Source organism: Bos indicus x Bos taurus, chromosome 10 (genome assembly GCF_003369695.1).
Source record: "Bos indicus x Bos taurus breed Angus x Brahman F1 hybrid chromosome 10, Bos_hybrid_MaternalHap_v2.0, whole genome shotgun sequence".
In the NCBI taxonomy this organism is placed as follows: domain Eukaryota; kingdom Metazoa; phylum Chordata; class Mammalia; order Artiodactyla; family Bovidae; genus Bos; species Bos indicus x Bos taurus.
In genome coordinates this window covers 82,525,896-82,540,256 of record NC_040085.1, presented here as the reverse complement: position 1 = coordinate 82,540,256, position 14,361 = coordinate 82,525,896, and the positions used below count along the sequence as shown (strand labels likewise).

The 14,361-nt window shown below is 40.1% G+C and overlaps 1 protein-coding gene and 1 pseudogene across 1 annotated transcript in view; both read left to right on the top strand.

The window, feature by feature from the left end:
* The window catches only part of SPTLC2 (serine palmitoyltransferase long chain base subunit 2), a 100,243-nt gene that overhangs the window by 43,118 nt on the left and 42,764 nt on the right, over nt 1-14,361 (top strand). The window contains exons 5-9 of the mRNA XM_027552537.1: nt 483-607; nt 1,624-1,717; nt 5,303-5,408; nt 6,104-6,323; nt 9,751-9,877. Of these exons, the coding sequence (XP_027408338.1) occupies nt 483-607; nt 1,624-1,717; nt 5,303-5,408; nt 6,104-6,323; nt 9,751-9,877 (672 nt within the window). The remainder of the gene's footprint in view (nt 1-482; nt 608-1,623; nt 1,718-5,302; nt 5,409-6,103; nt 6,324-9,750; nt 9,878-14,361) is intronic.
* Nucleotides 1,724-5,291, top strand: LOC113899171 (annotated as a pseudogene).

Here is a 14,361-nt window from a genome sequence, read left to right as displayed (position 1 = left end):
GTGGGGTCAGCTGGGGTATTATGACTGAGGATAGCGTATCCATGATAGCATCACTTGCATGTCTGGCACCTCAGCTGATGGTGAGCCCTGCCCCTTCCTTCCTTAGTCTCTAAGAGCCCTTCCCTGTCCACATGATCTCTCTTTATCAAGGCTTTCCAGACTATTTTACATGGCAGCTGACTTCAAATGTATAAAAGCAGGTGCTGCCAGGCCTCTCACGGCATAGCCTTGGAACCAGCACGTGTGAATAGGAATGGGAGACATTGTTGGCAACCCTCTTTACAGAAGCGCCACAAGTGCTGCATCCGATTTTATCCAGCTGTTGTGTCTTTATGAGCCTTGACTCTTCATGATACTGACTCCTTCACTAGACTTCAGTCTGAAAAGCTTATAACACAGGCTGTGGTTTCTTTTTCTAAAGTAATGAGTAACTCTTAAATTTGAACTTTGGTGACATTGACTTCATTAACTTCTTCACACAGGAAACCTGGACAAGCATGAAGAACTAGAGAAGCTTGTGGCAAATTTCTTGGGAGTAGAAGCTGCTATGGCATATGGCATGGGATTTGCAACAAATTCAATGAACATTCCTGCACTTGTTAGCAAAGTAAGATTTAGTCTGTCACTTAGGAAAGCTCCCTCATGTATATCTTCTTTTGTTTTGTAAAACATTCAGGCAAGCCGGAAAAATTTTGTATAAGTGTATCCCGTGGAAACTTAACATCAGTTGAAGCTTTTTTACTGGAACCCATGATTTTTTTCTGTATTGCCTTTAGATGACTGTTTCTTCATTTCGTTTTAAAGGAATTCTTATAAATAAAATCTCATAAAAGACTAAAATAATGGGAGAACGGATGTTTAATTTGGAAATTATTAATCAGGTTGTTTCTTCTAGTAGAAAAATATGAAAGTATATAGGTCCCTAATACTTGTTGTTACTGTAATGCACATTGTTCAGAGATCTTTGGGCAAAGTGTGTGTGTACGCACGCACATTGAGCGACCCAGGTGGCACTAGTGGTAAAGAACCTGCCTGCCAATGCAGGAGACATAAGAGACTCAGGTTTGATCCCTGGGTTGGGAAGATTCCCTGGTGGAGGGCATGGCAACCCACTCCTGTATTGTGGCCTGGGGAATCTCCGTGGACAGAGGAGCCTGGCAGGCTATGGTCTATAGGGTCACAAAGAGTCAGACATGAGTGAAGTGACTTGGCACTCACATACACATACATATATATATATATGCAAGAGAGAAGATTTAAACACAACTATATTGATGTCACATTAAACATAAACGGTTTGTATTTCTAAGTAGAAGATGGATTGTCAAGTTAGATTAAAAGTTTTTTTTTTAAATTAAAGACAGGCTAAAAGTAAAAGGATGGAAAAAGTTACAGCGTCTAAACAATAATAACAATATGATTTATGTAATACTTAGTATATAATAAGCTAATATTTTACACTATCAGTATTATAAACAAAGACTTCAGAGCAAACTGATACCTTTGCCATTGTGCAGACTTTCCCTACTAAAATATAATTATTAATGGTTTTAGCGTTTTGTAGTTCGTCTAACTAAACCTTTCCCCTCAGATTCTTATCTTCCTCTCCTGGTGATTTTGCAGGGTTGCCTGATTCTGAGTGATGAACTGAACCATGCTTCACTGGTTCTGGGAGCCAGACTCTCAGGAGCAACCATTCGAGTCTTCAAACACAACAGTGAGTTTGTTGTGAAATCTACTCTGGCTTTAGGATTTAGGATTGTTTGGATTAGTGGCAGTGGTAACAATTAGTTACATTAACAGTTGAAACTGTAAATGAAACTGAAGTACCAATACCTAAAATATAAGTTCTGGTCCTGTGTTTTAAAAGTTACTATCTGAGTTAGACAGGTGCGGAGACGCTTCTGGAAGTAACATCGCAATGGCTGCCCAAGGAGAACCCCAAGTTCAGTTCAAACTTGTTTTGGTTGGTGATGGTGGTACTGGAAAAATGACATGCGTGAAGCGTCATCTGACTGGTGAATTTGAGAAGAAGCATGTAGCTACCTTGGGTGTTGAGGTCCATCCTCTGGTGTTCCATACCAACAGAGGACAGATTAAGTTCACTGTATGGGATACAGCTGGTCAGGAGAAATTTGGTGGACTGAGAGATGGCTATTATATACAAGCTCAGTGTGCCATTATAATGTTTGACATTACATCAAGAGTTACTTACAAGAATGTGCCTAACTGGCATAGAGATCTGGTACTACGAGCATGTGAGAACATCCCAGTTGTGTTGTGTGGCAACAAAGTGGATATTAAGGACAGAAAGGTTAAGGCAAAGTCAGTTGTCTTCCACCGAAAGAAGAATCTTCAGAATGATGACATTTCTGCCAAAAGTAGCTACAACTTCGAAAGGCCCTTCCTCTGGCTTGCTAGAAAACTGATTGGAGACCCTAACTTGGAGTTTGTCGCCATGCCTGCTCTTGACAGTATTGAGAGGTGCAGTCTTGTTTGTTGCTGTCATTCGCATTCCTTTGCGTTTAGAATCAGAATGAAGTTGTATTTCAAATATCTAAAAAAATAAAGTTACTATCGTTCTCATTGGAATAAAAATAAAGGCTAAAGGAAGCCTTTCGGTACAAAGTAAAACATTGTTCTTTTTCTGACTTTGAACTTTTTCATCTTCCTTGTTTATAAATCACTTGTTCAGTATGCATTTATACTAGATGCCTGTCTTGCCATAATATTGTGGGTACTGAAGTGAAATAAAGCAGGCTTCCTGATCTCCAGATCTCTGACTGGTTGCTAAAGAGACTGTAGACAAACCACTAGTTAGAATACAACAGACAAATACTGAAATGCAGATATGAACAGGTGCCATAAAAGCAGAGAAAAGTGGCACTAGGCCAAGACTTTCCCTAAATGGAAATATCTTAGTGCATTATTAAAATAATTGTAATAAAAACGCATAGCTTTCCAGGTTAAAATGCTCTCGTGGAGTGAAGAGATATGACCAAACTGTTTAATATCATCTTTTACCAAAATGTGTACACAAAGGTCTAAAAGACAGAAGAAGTCTTTTAGACAAACGTCAGACAAAAGTCTGAAAGAAGGTACACTCAAATACTAGATGTATGCCTCTGGATGGAAGGTTTACGGATGGTAATAACCTTTCATCTCTGTCTTTGTCTGAAATGCTTTACAATGAGAATGACACATACAGCATTTTGTTTTATGTAAGCGGGATTTATGAAGCACCGTTGTATGACTTGTTTTCTTGAAGCACACTGGGAACTATGGCGGTACATGCGCCTGCCTCCTGTCAGAGTGAGGTGGCAGGCTGTGCTCTCATTCAGTCCGTCCTTCCGTTGGAACATCCAGGCTGTTTCTGAGTTTCTCTGCTAGAAGCAGTTCCACCTACATTCATATTTTCCTCACTAGTCTGATTAGTGCCTTAGGGTAAATTCCCAGCAGTCTTTAGAATGCATGGTTAAAATGATAGACATTTGCTATACTTTTCCAGATTGCCTCCAAGCACTGTACAGATTTTTACTCAACAACACCTGAAATCAAAAACAGTGACTGTTTCTACTTACAGGCCAACATGTATCATTTAAATGCTTTCCTAATCTAATAAGTCCAATAACATTAATTTTTATTTATTAGGTGTTGAGCAACTTTTTATACAGAGTTATTGTCTTTGTATTTCTTTGTAAATTGGTGATTTTCAAACTGTTTCTCTTTTTACTGGTTATAAGAGCCCTTTGTGTTGCAGTATTTTTTATTTTTAACTTTGTTTTTAGTGTCTTGCCCTGTGGACTTGCTGAAAGGTTGATGTCACATTTACTGTTTTACGACTTTTGTTTGGATTTTGTGTGATGGCCTTTCTCATTCTCAGATTATTCTCTTACTTTTTCTTCTGGTCATTTTGTGGTATGTTTTTTGTCTAAATCTCTAATTTACATGGGATTTGGAGAGTATACTATGAGAAAAGTATTGAATTTTGTTTCCTAAGTAGATAATATGGTCAAGAATTCGGGTATTTTCTTTCATGTAAAATTTTAAATCAACATTTTATTTTTCTCTTCCTTTCTCTGTATAAACAGAGGAAGCTAAAACAATGAGTCCATTTTTACTTGTCTTCTGCTAATTGCCACACATTGCCCTCTCTGTGATCAGAGGGCAGCTTCAGATCAGATTTTTTACTTTGTGGGAGCATCTCCTTTTTCTGGGTTAGATAGCAGATAAGATTGCTTTGCTATGAATAACTGAAAGTGTAAACAGTCAACTTTTGGCCATTTTATTTGTGTTTACAGTGTGTGTTCTTATTACCTTACTTCTCTTTTCTACCGGTTATTTTATAAAGAGAGCAAATCCGTGTGACTTTGTAACCCCTCCCTTCAGTGATGAACAGTAACGAACCAGATTTATGACAAGGGTGTCTCCCACCCCTGATAAATATACCCTAAACTTCATGTTGCATACATTTTTGGGCGGAGAACTCTCAAGGGCCTTGTTTCAGGACATATATTTTAAGTGTGAAGTCTGTAGTGGTAGTAACAGTGGTCTTCCAAGTGTTTATCTTTAACAGGAAAGTTATTCTCCTTAATGGCAGTACACCCGCAAGTGTTTCCTAGGCCTGGTAATTGCCGTAACAGCAGAGCCCCAAGAACTTGGTTGTAGACAGACAGCTGGTCAAGTCAAACATGGAACAGTCTCTACTGATTGCCAGGCTTGTTTAACATATAGATTCATGCCTGTCCAGACTGGTGTTATTTCTAACCACTACCAAGATAAAACTACTTAACAAGCTTTTATTGAATATATCCTAGGTGAAAGGAAATGGATATGCACTTAGAAGTTTTTCTCCCATATTTGCTATTTAGAAGGTGTATGTGTTTATAGTAGTTTATTCTCATTTTCTTACTCAGCTTTCTTTATGCGTTTACTTCTGAATGGATGACTAGGATTAAAGATACATTTGATTGTTTAAATACAAAAAAAGCTAAATGAAATTTCATGAAAAAAATCGGTCATTTCATAAACATGCTAACCAACTAAGTCAACTTTACCACACTCATTTAATTGAGTTTCTGGTGTTTTTGAACACTTGTTACATTTTAAATGAGATTTTAATTCAAGTTATCGGTAACCTACCCATTTTGCCCCGTTTTTGTTCTGTCCGATTCTAAGTATGTTAATGTCCTTTGCTATCTGAGACATGCTTCCTGAATAAGAAATGTATATTTGCATTTTAGGAATAAAGTTAGAAAAGAGGAAGATACTTTGTGCTGAAATTCTTTTTTGTGTGCTACAGATATGCAAAGCCTAGAGAAGCTGTTGAAAGATGCCATTGTTTATGGTCAGCCTCGGACACGAAGGCCCTGGAAGAAAATTCTAATCCTTGTGGAGGGAATATATAGGTAATCCTGCTATATTTATTCTGTCTGATTTGCCACATGAAGTCATAGAATTTTTAAGTTGAAGGGGACACTAATCTAGACCCCTTTGAAAACTAAGGAGACAGAGTTTCTGACTTGTTAAAATACCTGGGTCGCCTTTATTCTTTTCATCATGCTATATATATCATCTCCAAGTCTCCTTTCTTTTTGGGTCCATTATTTTTCCACTGTTTGTATAGGGAGTTTACACATAAGGAAAAGAATTAGAATATGTTTTCTAATGTGTCAGAACAAATTACATGCCATTTAATTTTAAGAAACATTTTATATTGTTTACCTGTTTGCAGCCCTTGTATTTATTCTTCCACCTCCTAATGTTTTTTATTCTTTCGTGTAACTTTAATTACACATGCAATATGTGTAAAGTCAAATGTTGCCTGTAATTACAAACTTTAGAAGAATCTACTGTGACCTCTGTCCCTCTGTGGTGAATTAAGGTCACTTGTATTCTGGTGTTTGTTTTAAAAGATCCAATCTCCTTTCCTCTGGATATCTGCCTAGCCATGGCATTGTCTGTCGTTGCCAGTTTAAAACCACAAGCAGCATTGTCAGATCATTTTTAAAAGCAATGAACTTATAATAATAAAGTGGCCACCTCCTGGTTTTGAGAGTTAAAAAGTCTCCGTGTGTGTGTGTATTTTCCCCTGTTTTGCCAGCATGGAGGGGTCTATTGTTCGCCTTCCTGAAGTGATTGCCCTGAAGAAGAAATACAAGGCGTACTTGTATCTAGATGAAGCTCACAGCATCGGGGCTCTGGGCCCTACAGGACGAGGCGTGGTGGACTACTTTGGCCTGGATCCTGAGGATGTGGACATCATGATGGGAACATTCACAAAAAGCTTTGGTGCTTCTGGAGGATACATCGGAGGCAAGAAGGTAAACGGGCCCTGACAATCGAGCAGTTAAGGTACACTAAGGCCCTGGCTACTAGATTTAAGTTTTGAGGAGGTAGAGTCCCGAACTTGGATGTGGACCTCCTGAATTTGTTTGTGGGTCAGGTACCTGGTGCCAGCAGGCTTCAGACTTCAGCTCCCCTCTCAGTGCCTCTGATAAACCAAAGGCGGGTTCTGTTCATTGTTGTCTTCCTTTTGGAGCTTCATTCTAAAGCACATCCTGGTCTGAGGACAGAATACCCTCTTGTATGAAAGAGCACACAGGGTGCTGCCCGTTCGCACAGTCTTCTGTTGAGCCTGAGTTGTGCTCGCTATTTCAGACACAGCAGGCATATCATGGGAGCCAGTGGGACAGAAGACCAGTTTCTTCCCCTACTCTTGGACTCAAATGCGTCTTGGGTGAGCATCAAGACTTTGCTGGCTCTGGTGTACTACAGAGCATTGTCTTTGCCAATCCAAAAACTACATAATGAACTCCGGGGTATTTGAAAATCAGTATAGCATGGTGGGAATGGTTGAGCCATGGAGACAGAACCCTAGGTTCGGGTTTGAGTATTTTCCTAACTTTGTGAGACCTTGGGCAAAGTACTTAATGTTTAAGTTTCCTTATCAGTAAAACAGAGATAAGTGTGCCTGGCTCACATTTGTAGCAAGGGCTTAACAAATAATACATGCCCGTGCTATAATGTGGAAATAACCTTGAAAGCATTATGTTAAAGAAGTCAAAAAAGCTCACCAGTTACAGTATTTCTTTTATATGATATATCCAGAATAGGCAAATCATAGAGGCAGAAATAGGTTAATGGTTGCCGGGGCAAAGGAGATACGGGAAGTGGAAAGTGACTACTAACGGATACGAGGTTTCTTTTTGAGGTAAAGAAAATGTTCTAAAATTAGATCGTGATGAAAGTTGGACAGCTCTGTGAATATACTGAAAGATACTGTATTACACACTGTGAAAAAGAGAATACTATAGTACATGAGTTGTGTATCAATAAAACAGTTATTTAAAAAATCTATACACAATGTTAGGAAAAAACCACTGTATGTCGAGTATTTGTGCACGGTACTCTAAATGTACTTAAATTCCTCTTTAAAATTTGACCCTGAGAATCTTAAAACAGGGACTTTCTCTTCATCATTGATTCCTTTTAGAGAAACCCCATTTTCACTGGTTTTGGTCAGGTTCGATGGATTTTTGCCCTAAATTTTTGTTATTAGGAAAAGACTATCTCAGGCTTACTTTGGAGAATTGATTGCTTTTTGGTAAGATTTGTTGCTACACCAAAAGATAGAAAAATAATACTCTGGGAGAGCATCAAGATACAATATATTTACCTTTTTATATTGGGTTTTGTACAGTATTTTGTATTTTCGAAGTAACACACTGCACTGTTTCCTGGTTGCATTTTGTGTTTCCTGGTTTGGGTCTGAAACATAAGCTTCTTTGTATGCACATTTTATTTAAAGACTTAGTGAAGTTAAAAGGCATCAGAGAATAGGGATATATAATTGATTGTTTGGAAATTTTTCTTACTGGCAGACAAGGTTTTGGTTTTGTTTTTTTTTTTCATTCAGTGAGATAGCTTTAATGATCTTAGGAAAAAACCAGTAAATTTCTGTTTAATTTCTGCCACATTTATATCATTTTATAAATCTCTGTGTATCTGGAGGATATTTAATGTCTTTAAAATTGACATTAGAGAACTGTCTTTCTCTTACTCAGGAATGTAAGGATGGGCTTTGCAGGCATGGGGTAAGATGCAGATGATATTTTCTGTAATACTTAGAAGTAAGTCATATCTAAAAGCAATCCAAATACTTTCTTGTTTAATTTAGGATTGTAAATCTGTTTATAATATTAAATTATATGTTCTCTAAATTGAGGTCTTTTTTAAAACTAGTTTTTCATCCTTCCATGTTGTGGCATGTTTAAAAAACAAAACAGGAAATTCCCCAATGGTTCAGTGGTTAGGACTCCACACTTTCACTGCTGAGGGTGTGGGTTCGGTCCCTGGTTGGGGAGCTAAGATCCCACAAGCTGTGCAGGATGGCCAAAATAACAAACAGAACAAAGCCTAAGGGCGTTGCATGTTGCTGTTTAGTTGCTCAGTCACGTCCAACACTTGGCAACCCCGTGGTCTGCAGCATGCCAGGCTTCCCTGCCCTTCACTGTCTCCCAGAATTTATGCTCAAACTCATGTTCATTGAGTCGGTAATGCCATCCAACCATCTCATCCTCTGTTGCCCCCTTTTCCTTCTGCCCTCAGTCTTTCCCAGCATCAGGGTCTCTTCCAGTGAGTTGTCTGTACGCATTAGGTGGCCAAAATATTGAAGCTTGAACTTCAGCATCAGTCCTTCCAATGAATATTCAGGACTGATTTCCTTTAGGATGGACTCATTTGATATCCTCGGTATCCAAGGGACTCTCAAGAGTCTTCTCCAGCACTACAGTTTGAAAGCATCAATTCTTTGGCAGTCAGCCCTCTTTGTAGTCTAACTCTCACATCCATACATGACTATTGGAAAAACCATAGCTTTGACTATACTGAGCTTTGTTGGCAAAGTGATGTCTCTGCTTTTTAATATACTGTCTATGTTTTCCATAGCTTTTCTTCGAAGGAGCAAGCACCTGTTAATTTCATGGCTGCCGTCACTGTCCGCAATGATTTTGGAGCCCAAGAAAATAAAATCTGCCACTGTTTCCATTTTTTTCCCCATCTATTTGCCATGAAATGACGGGACCAGATGCCATGATCTTGTTTTCTGAATGTTGAGCTTTAAGCCAACTTTTTCACTCTCCTCTTTCACTTTCATCAAGAGGCTCTTCAGTTCTTTACTTTCTGCCATAAGGGTGGTGTCATCTGCATGTCTGAGGGTATTGATATTTCTCCCAGCAATCTTGATTCCGGCTTATGCTTCCCCCAGCCCTGCATTTCACATGCTGTACTCTGCATATAAGTTAAATAAGCAGGGTGACAACATACAGCCTTGACGTACTCCTTTCCCAATTTAGAACCAATCCGTTGTTCCATGTCCAGTTCTAGCTGTTGCTTCTTGACCTGCACACAGGTTTCTCAGGAGGCAGGTAAGGTGGTAGTCCCACCTCTTTAAGAATTTTCCGCATTCCAACAAATGCGGATCCTTTTGTTGTGATCCACACAGTCAGAGGGTTTAGCGCAGTCAGTGAAGCAGAGGTAGATGTTCTTCTGGAGCTCTCTTGCTTCTTTTCTAACCCAGTTGTTGCTGACAGTGTGCTCTGCCCGTGGTGGTGGGCCTTGTGTCTCTGACTGACGTCCCCAGTCAGGGCTGTTGAAGGGAGGAGGCTTCCTTCACCTGGGCGGAAGGCAGAGAGGTTGCCAGTGCACCTACCCACGGCCTCTAATGACTTGCCTCTGTGCCGTCCCCAGGCGCTGATCGACTACCTGCGGACGCATTCCCACAGCGCGGTGTACGCTGCGTCGCTGTCCCCGCCTGTGGCAGAGCAGATCATCACTGCCATGAAGTGCATCATGGGGCAGGATGGCACCACCCTCGGTAAGGCCTGCTTTCCCTGGAAAGTTTCCTGGACTCAGTTAGTACTCAGCCGCCAGACGTGCTCTGTTTTCTTGAGGTTTTTTCCTAAAATGAGGAAACAGGCATACTTCTGGGCAGAGCTGACGGGTGTGTGAGGTCTTGGTGTCTATGGCCACTTTTCACTGTGTCTGCACGTGCCCGGACAACTAGCCTGGCTCACTGTAGCCAGGCTCAACTGACTCCCCAGGCTATGGTTGTCTTGTCTATAGACGGTGAGGCTTTAATCTCACTGTCCTACGTATTCACGGTAAGTCTTAGGTGATAAGTCTTCAGGGTCTTGAATTGTATAATTTCATGTGAAGGTGTAAATAATTCACTGGGTAGTGATGTTTCATTTCCATAGTATGTAAAAGCTGCTGTTTCCATGAATTAGTGTCCTTTATTTAATGCCTTTTAAATGATTTTCTACTTTAACATACAATAATTAATAAAGGTCATCCTGAATCTATTTATTCTGTCCTTGGTAGGATTTGTAGTCCAAACTAGATGCCCTGACTTAAAACATCCTCAAGTGAACAGTGTTCACTTCCTGATACTTGACTTATTTTGTATCACTAGAGGGCAGCGTTGACTATAGAAACATTATAATAAAAGAGGAGCAGTTGGGGTTTTTGTTTTTTCACTTTGAGAAGAATCTCCATTGTGAGTATGAGATATACATTTGCTTGTTGCTTTTTTAATGCTTCTAAAATCAGTTTTACTCTTGTAAAACATTATCAGCCTTGATAATCTCCAGTCTTCAGCTATGTAATATTTTGTGATACGATTGATCTGGCTTGCATTGAGAAACAGGAAGAAAGTAGTGCATCTCATTTTCGTTGATTTGAGCCTGTTTTCTTAAATCAGAATTTCACCTTAATATTTTTTCTGATCTGTGATACATACATTGTTGTTAGCTCTTGGAAGTGTTGATCATTTAGAAAGTAATTCAGTAATGTTGTGAACACTGCGTGTAGCTTTGTGAAAAGCTCCCTGTTAATAGAACTACAGTGTTACCTTCTTTCTTATAAGGTATTGCTGGAAATAGTGTGCTTTGACCTGAGTATACATATGTGCTCGTATATGTAAGTGTATGCGTGTCTCTGCTCAGACAGGTATATGTATATACATAGCTATTATTTATCTAGTTATTTGATACAGGTTTAGATGACTAAAAAACGAATGTTAACAGTTATCAAAGTTACCTTGGATTATGTCTTTGCCCGATCCTAGAGCATGGATCCGAGTGATGTGTGACCTCTGGATAAATGACTCATCTGTGCTAAATGACGAAGTCTAGGCTCTACTGGTAGAGAGAAAATGAAATGTGATAATTAGATATAGGCTTCGGGTTAGCACTCGTTTTCCAGTTTATCTGTTGCCTCTGTAACCACCCTCTAAGCTTAGTGGTGTGACACAGCAGCTATCTTAACTATGCTCACAGATTCTGTGGGTCAGGAGTTCAGTCAGGGACGGCTTGTCTTTGCTCAACAGTGTCTGGGTTGAACTTGGAAGACTGATGGCTGGGGGCTGGGAACACCTGGAGACGTCTTCCCTCACACATCACCTGGGCTGGCATGACTTGAAGGTTGGACTCAGCTGAGCTATCCTCTCCATGTGGTGTGAGTCCTCATGGCCTGGTGACCAGATAGGATGCTGCAGAGAGCATGCATTCCCAAAGGACGTGCTGAAACCCCACAGTGTTCTCTGATCTGCTGTTAAGAGCGCGTCACCAAGGCCAGTCCAGATTGCAGGGCACAAGGGACCAGACTCCACCTCAAGTGGGAGGCAGGTTGAAGAACTTGTGGCCATTTTTAAAACTTGCCACCACCAGCTTTTAGATAATATATTTTAAAATTAGTCCCTAAAACTTCTAATTAGTATGACAGACTTCTGTTGGCTACATTGTTTCTCTCAAAATATAGGATAATAAAATTCTAACCAAAAGTAGTTAGATTTTTTTTTTTTTTTTGCCACTCCATGGACTGTAGCCCAACAGGTTTCTCTGTCCATGGAATTCTCCATGCAAGAGAATTCTCCACTGGAGTGGATAGCCATTCCCTTCTTCAGGGGATCTTCTTGACCCAGGGATCAAACTCAGATCTCCTGCATCACAGGCAGATTCTTAACTGTCTGGGCCACCAGGGAAGCCCCAGTAAAAAATACCATTTCTTATACAGGCTGCTACCTCATCCTATTTAAGTTTGGCCTGATTTTTTTTTTTTTTTTAGATTTGAGTGGGTTAGGGTAATACTTTTATGGCATTGTTGAACGCATCTTTTCATTGTCCTTGAAGAAGAAAAGGTGGAATCTGGCAGTAGCCTTTTCACTGCGCTTTAAGGTAACCTTTAAAAAAGAGGTATCTGCAATTAATTACCTGATGTGATTTTATAATAGAAGTCACCTGCCTTGAGAGAGACTTAATCTCATGTGTTCAGAACATTGAATCCCATTAACTCTGCAAACATTGAGTATCTCACTACGTATTAATATTACACTCTGTAAATCAGAATCCGTAGACAGTGAACATCCAAGCAGATCACTTGAATGAGCTGTGTACTTGGGGGTCACTGGGGATGTAGAGAGAAGGCAATGGCACCCCACTCCAGTACTCCTGCCTGGAAAATCCCATGGATGGAGGAGCCTGGTAGGCTCCAGTCCGTGGGGTCGCTAAGAGTCGGGCACGACTGAGCGACTTCACTTTCACTTTTCACTTTCATGCATTGGAGAAGGAAATTGCAACCCACTCCAGTATTCTTGCCTGGAGAATCCCAGGGACAGAAGAGCCTAGTGGGCTGCCATCTATGGGGTCGCACAGACTCGGACACGACTGAAGCGACTTAGCAGCAGCAGCAGGGGATGTAGAGGATAGTGGGCTGTTGTATTAATCCCAGAGATTACCATGTCATAGAGAAATGGAAGTTTTATTAATCATTCACCAAATACTTGCGTGCCCACAGTGTGTGGTAGGTGCTGTTTCTAGGCACTCCTGATTCATCAAATAATAAAATACCCCCTGATTCCTGCCTTCTGGGGTTCTAATAAGGGAAATAAATTACACAGTTGCCAAAAAGTGGTAAGTACTCTGGAAAGAAGGAGGAAAGTATATGTTGGGTTCTGGAGATGCAATTTGCAGTTTTAAATAGGGTGGCCATTGAGAAGGTAAGATTTTATCAAGCCCTTGAAGGAGATGAAACTTTAGCCCTGAAAATCCAGGGCAAGAAGGCCCTGAGATGTAGATGACTCTGTGTTCAGCAGGAGCGTGGAGGCCACTGTGGCAGAAGCATAGTCATACAGGTGGAGTGCGTGAGGGGGGGTGAGCAAGGTGGGTCACAGATAGAGTCTTATCCTATAGGAGTGTTAGGTTGATATGAAAACACAGGCACACTGGTTCTCTTGCCTTGTATAGCACCAAACTCAAATTCTTGAACAGTTTTCTGTGGGCTGCTTAATATAGAAAGACTTGTGGCCTGTTTCCCAGAGGTTAGGAATTTTATAGCCCCTTCAGATTTCATGAAAAGTACAGACTATAATATATCCATGCTTATCTTTTGAAGGAATTTGTCTGGAGATCAGATTTGCTTAAGAGCTATACTGATATTTTTCTTTGAGTGAATTTCAGTAGTGCAGTGAACTGGAAATGAGGGAAGCAAAGTGTGACCCATATATGAACAGAAGAAACTGTTACATAATACTATTGATGTTGCAAATGAAAGAACTCTTTCTTTACTTAATGGTAAATATCTCACATGTGAATGTGAAAGTCACTTAGTCCTGTCCGACTCTGTGTGACCCCATGGACTATACAGTCCATGGAATTCTCCAGGCCAGAATACTGGAGTGGGTAGCCTTTCCCTTTCTCCAGGAGATCTTTCCAACCCAGGGATCAAACCCAGGTCTCCCACATTGCAGGTGGATTCTTTACCAGCTGAGCCGCCAGGGAAGCCCAAATACCTCACATATGATTTCTGTTTCGGAATAAGAGGGGCAAAGATAATGTAATGTCAGAGCTTAGTGCTTAGTCCTGGATTTAATGTTGGTTTAAGGGAATATTAGGAATAAGAAGCTGGCTTTCTTTTTGTGTGCTTAATATAATTTTCTGACTTTGTTATCAGACATACAGGTATTAAGCATTATTTGAAATAGCTCATTTTTGACATAATATTTTCTCCTTTTTGTAAGACATAATAGTTTTATATACTTGCACATCTTTAATTTCTCTGTTGTGTAAACTTATTTCACTGTGAACAGTCCTTCTTGTGGGGCCACTCTAGAAGTTTTCCCTCACCAAAGAGGATGCTAAGCCGACAGAATTCCATTGTAGACGGGACTGAAGACAGAGAAGAGTCACCAGAAACTTGATTTCCTTTTTCATTTATTTTTTCCTCCTTTTTCAGTTTCAGATAATTCAGAGAAGTGTAGGACTAGAGGCTCCGAGTAAGCTGCAGTTAGCACAGCGTTTGTTG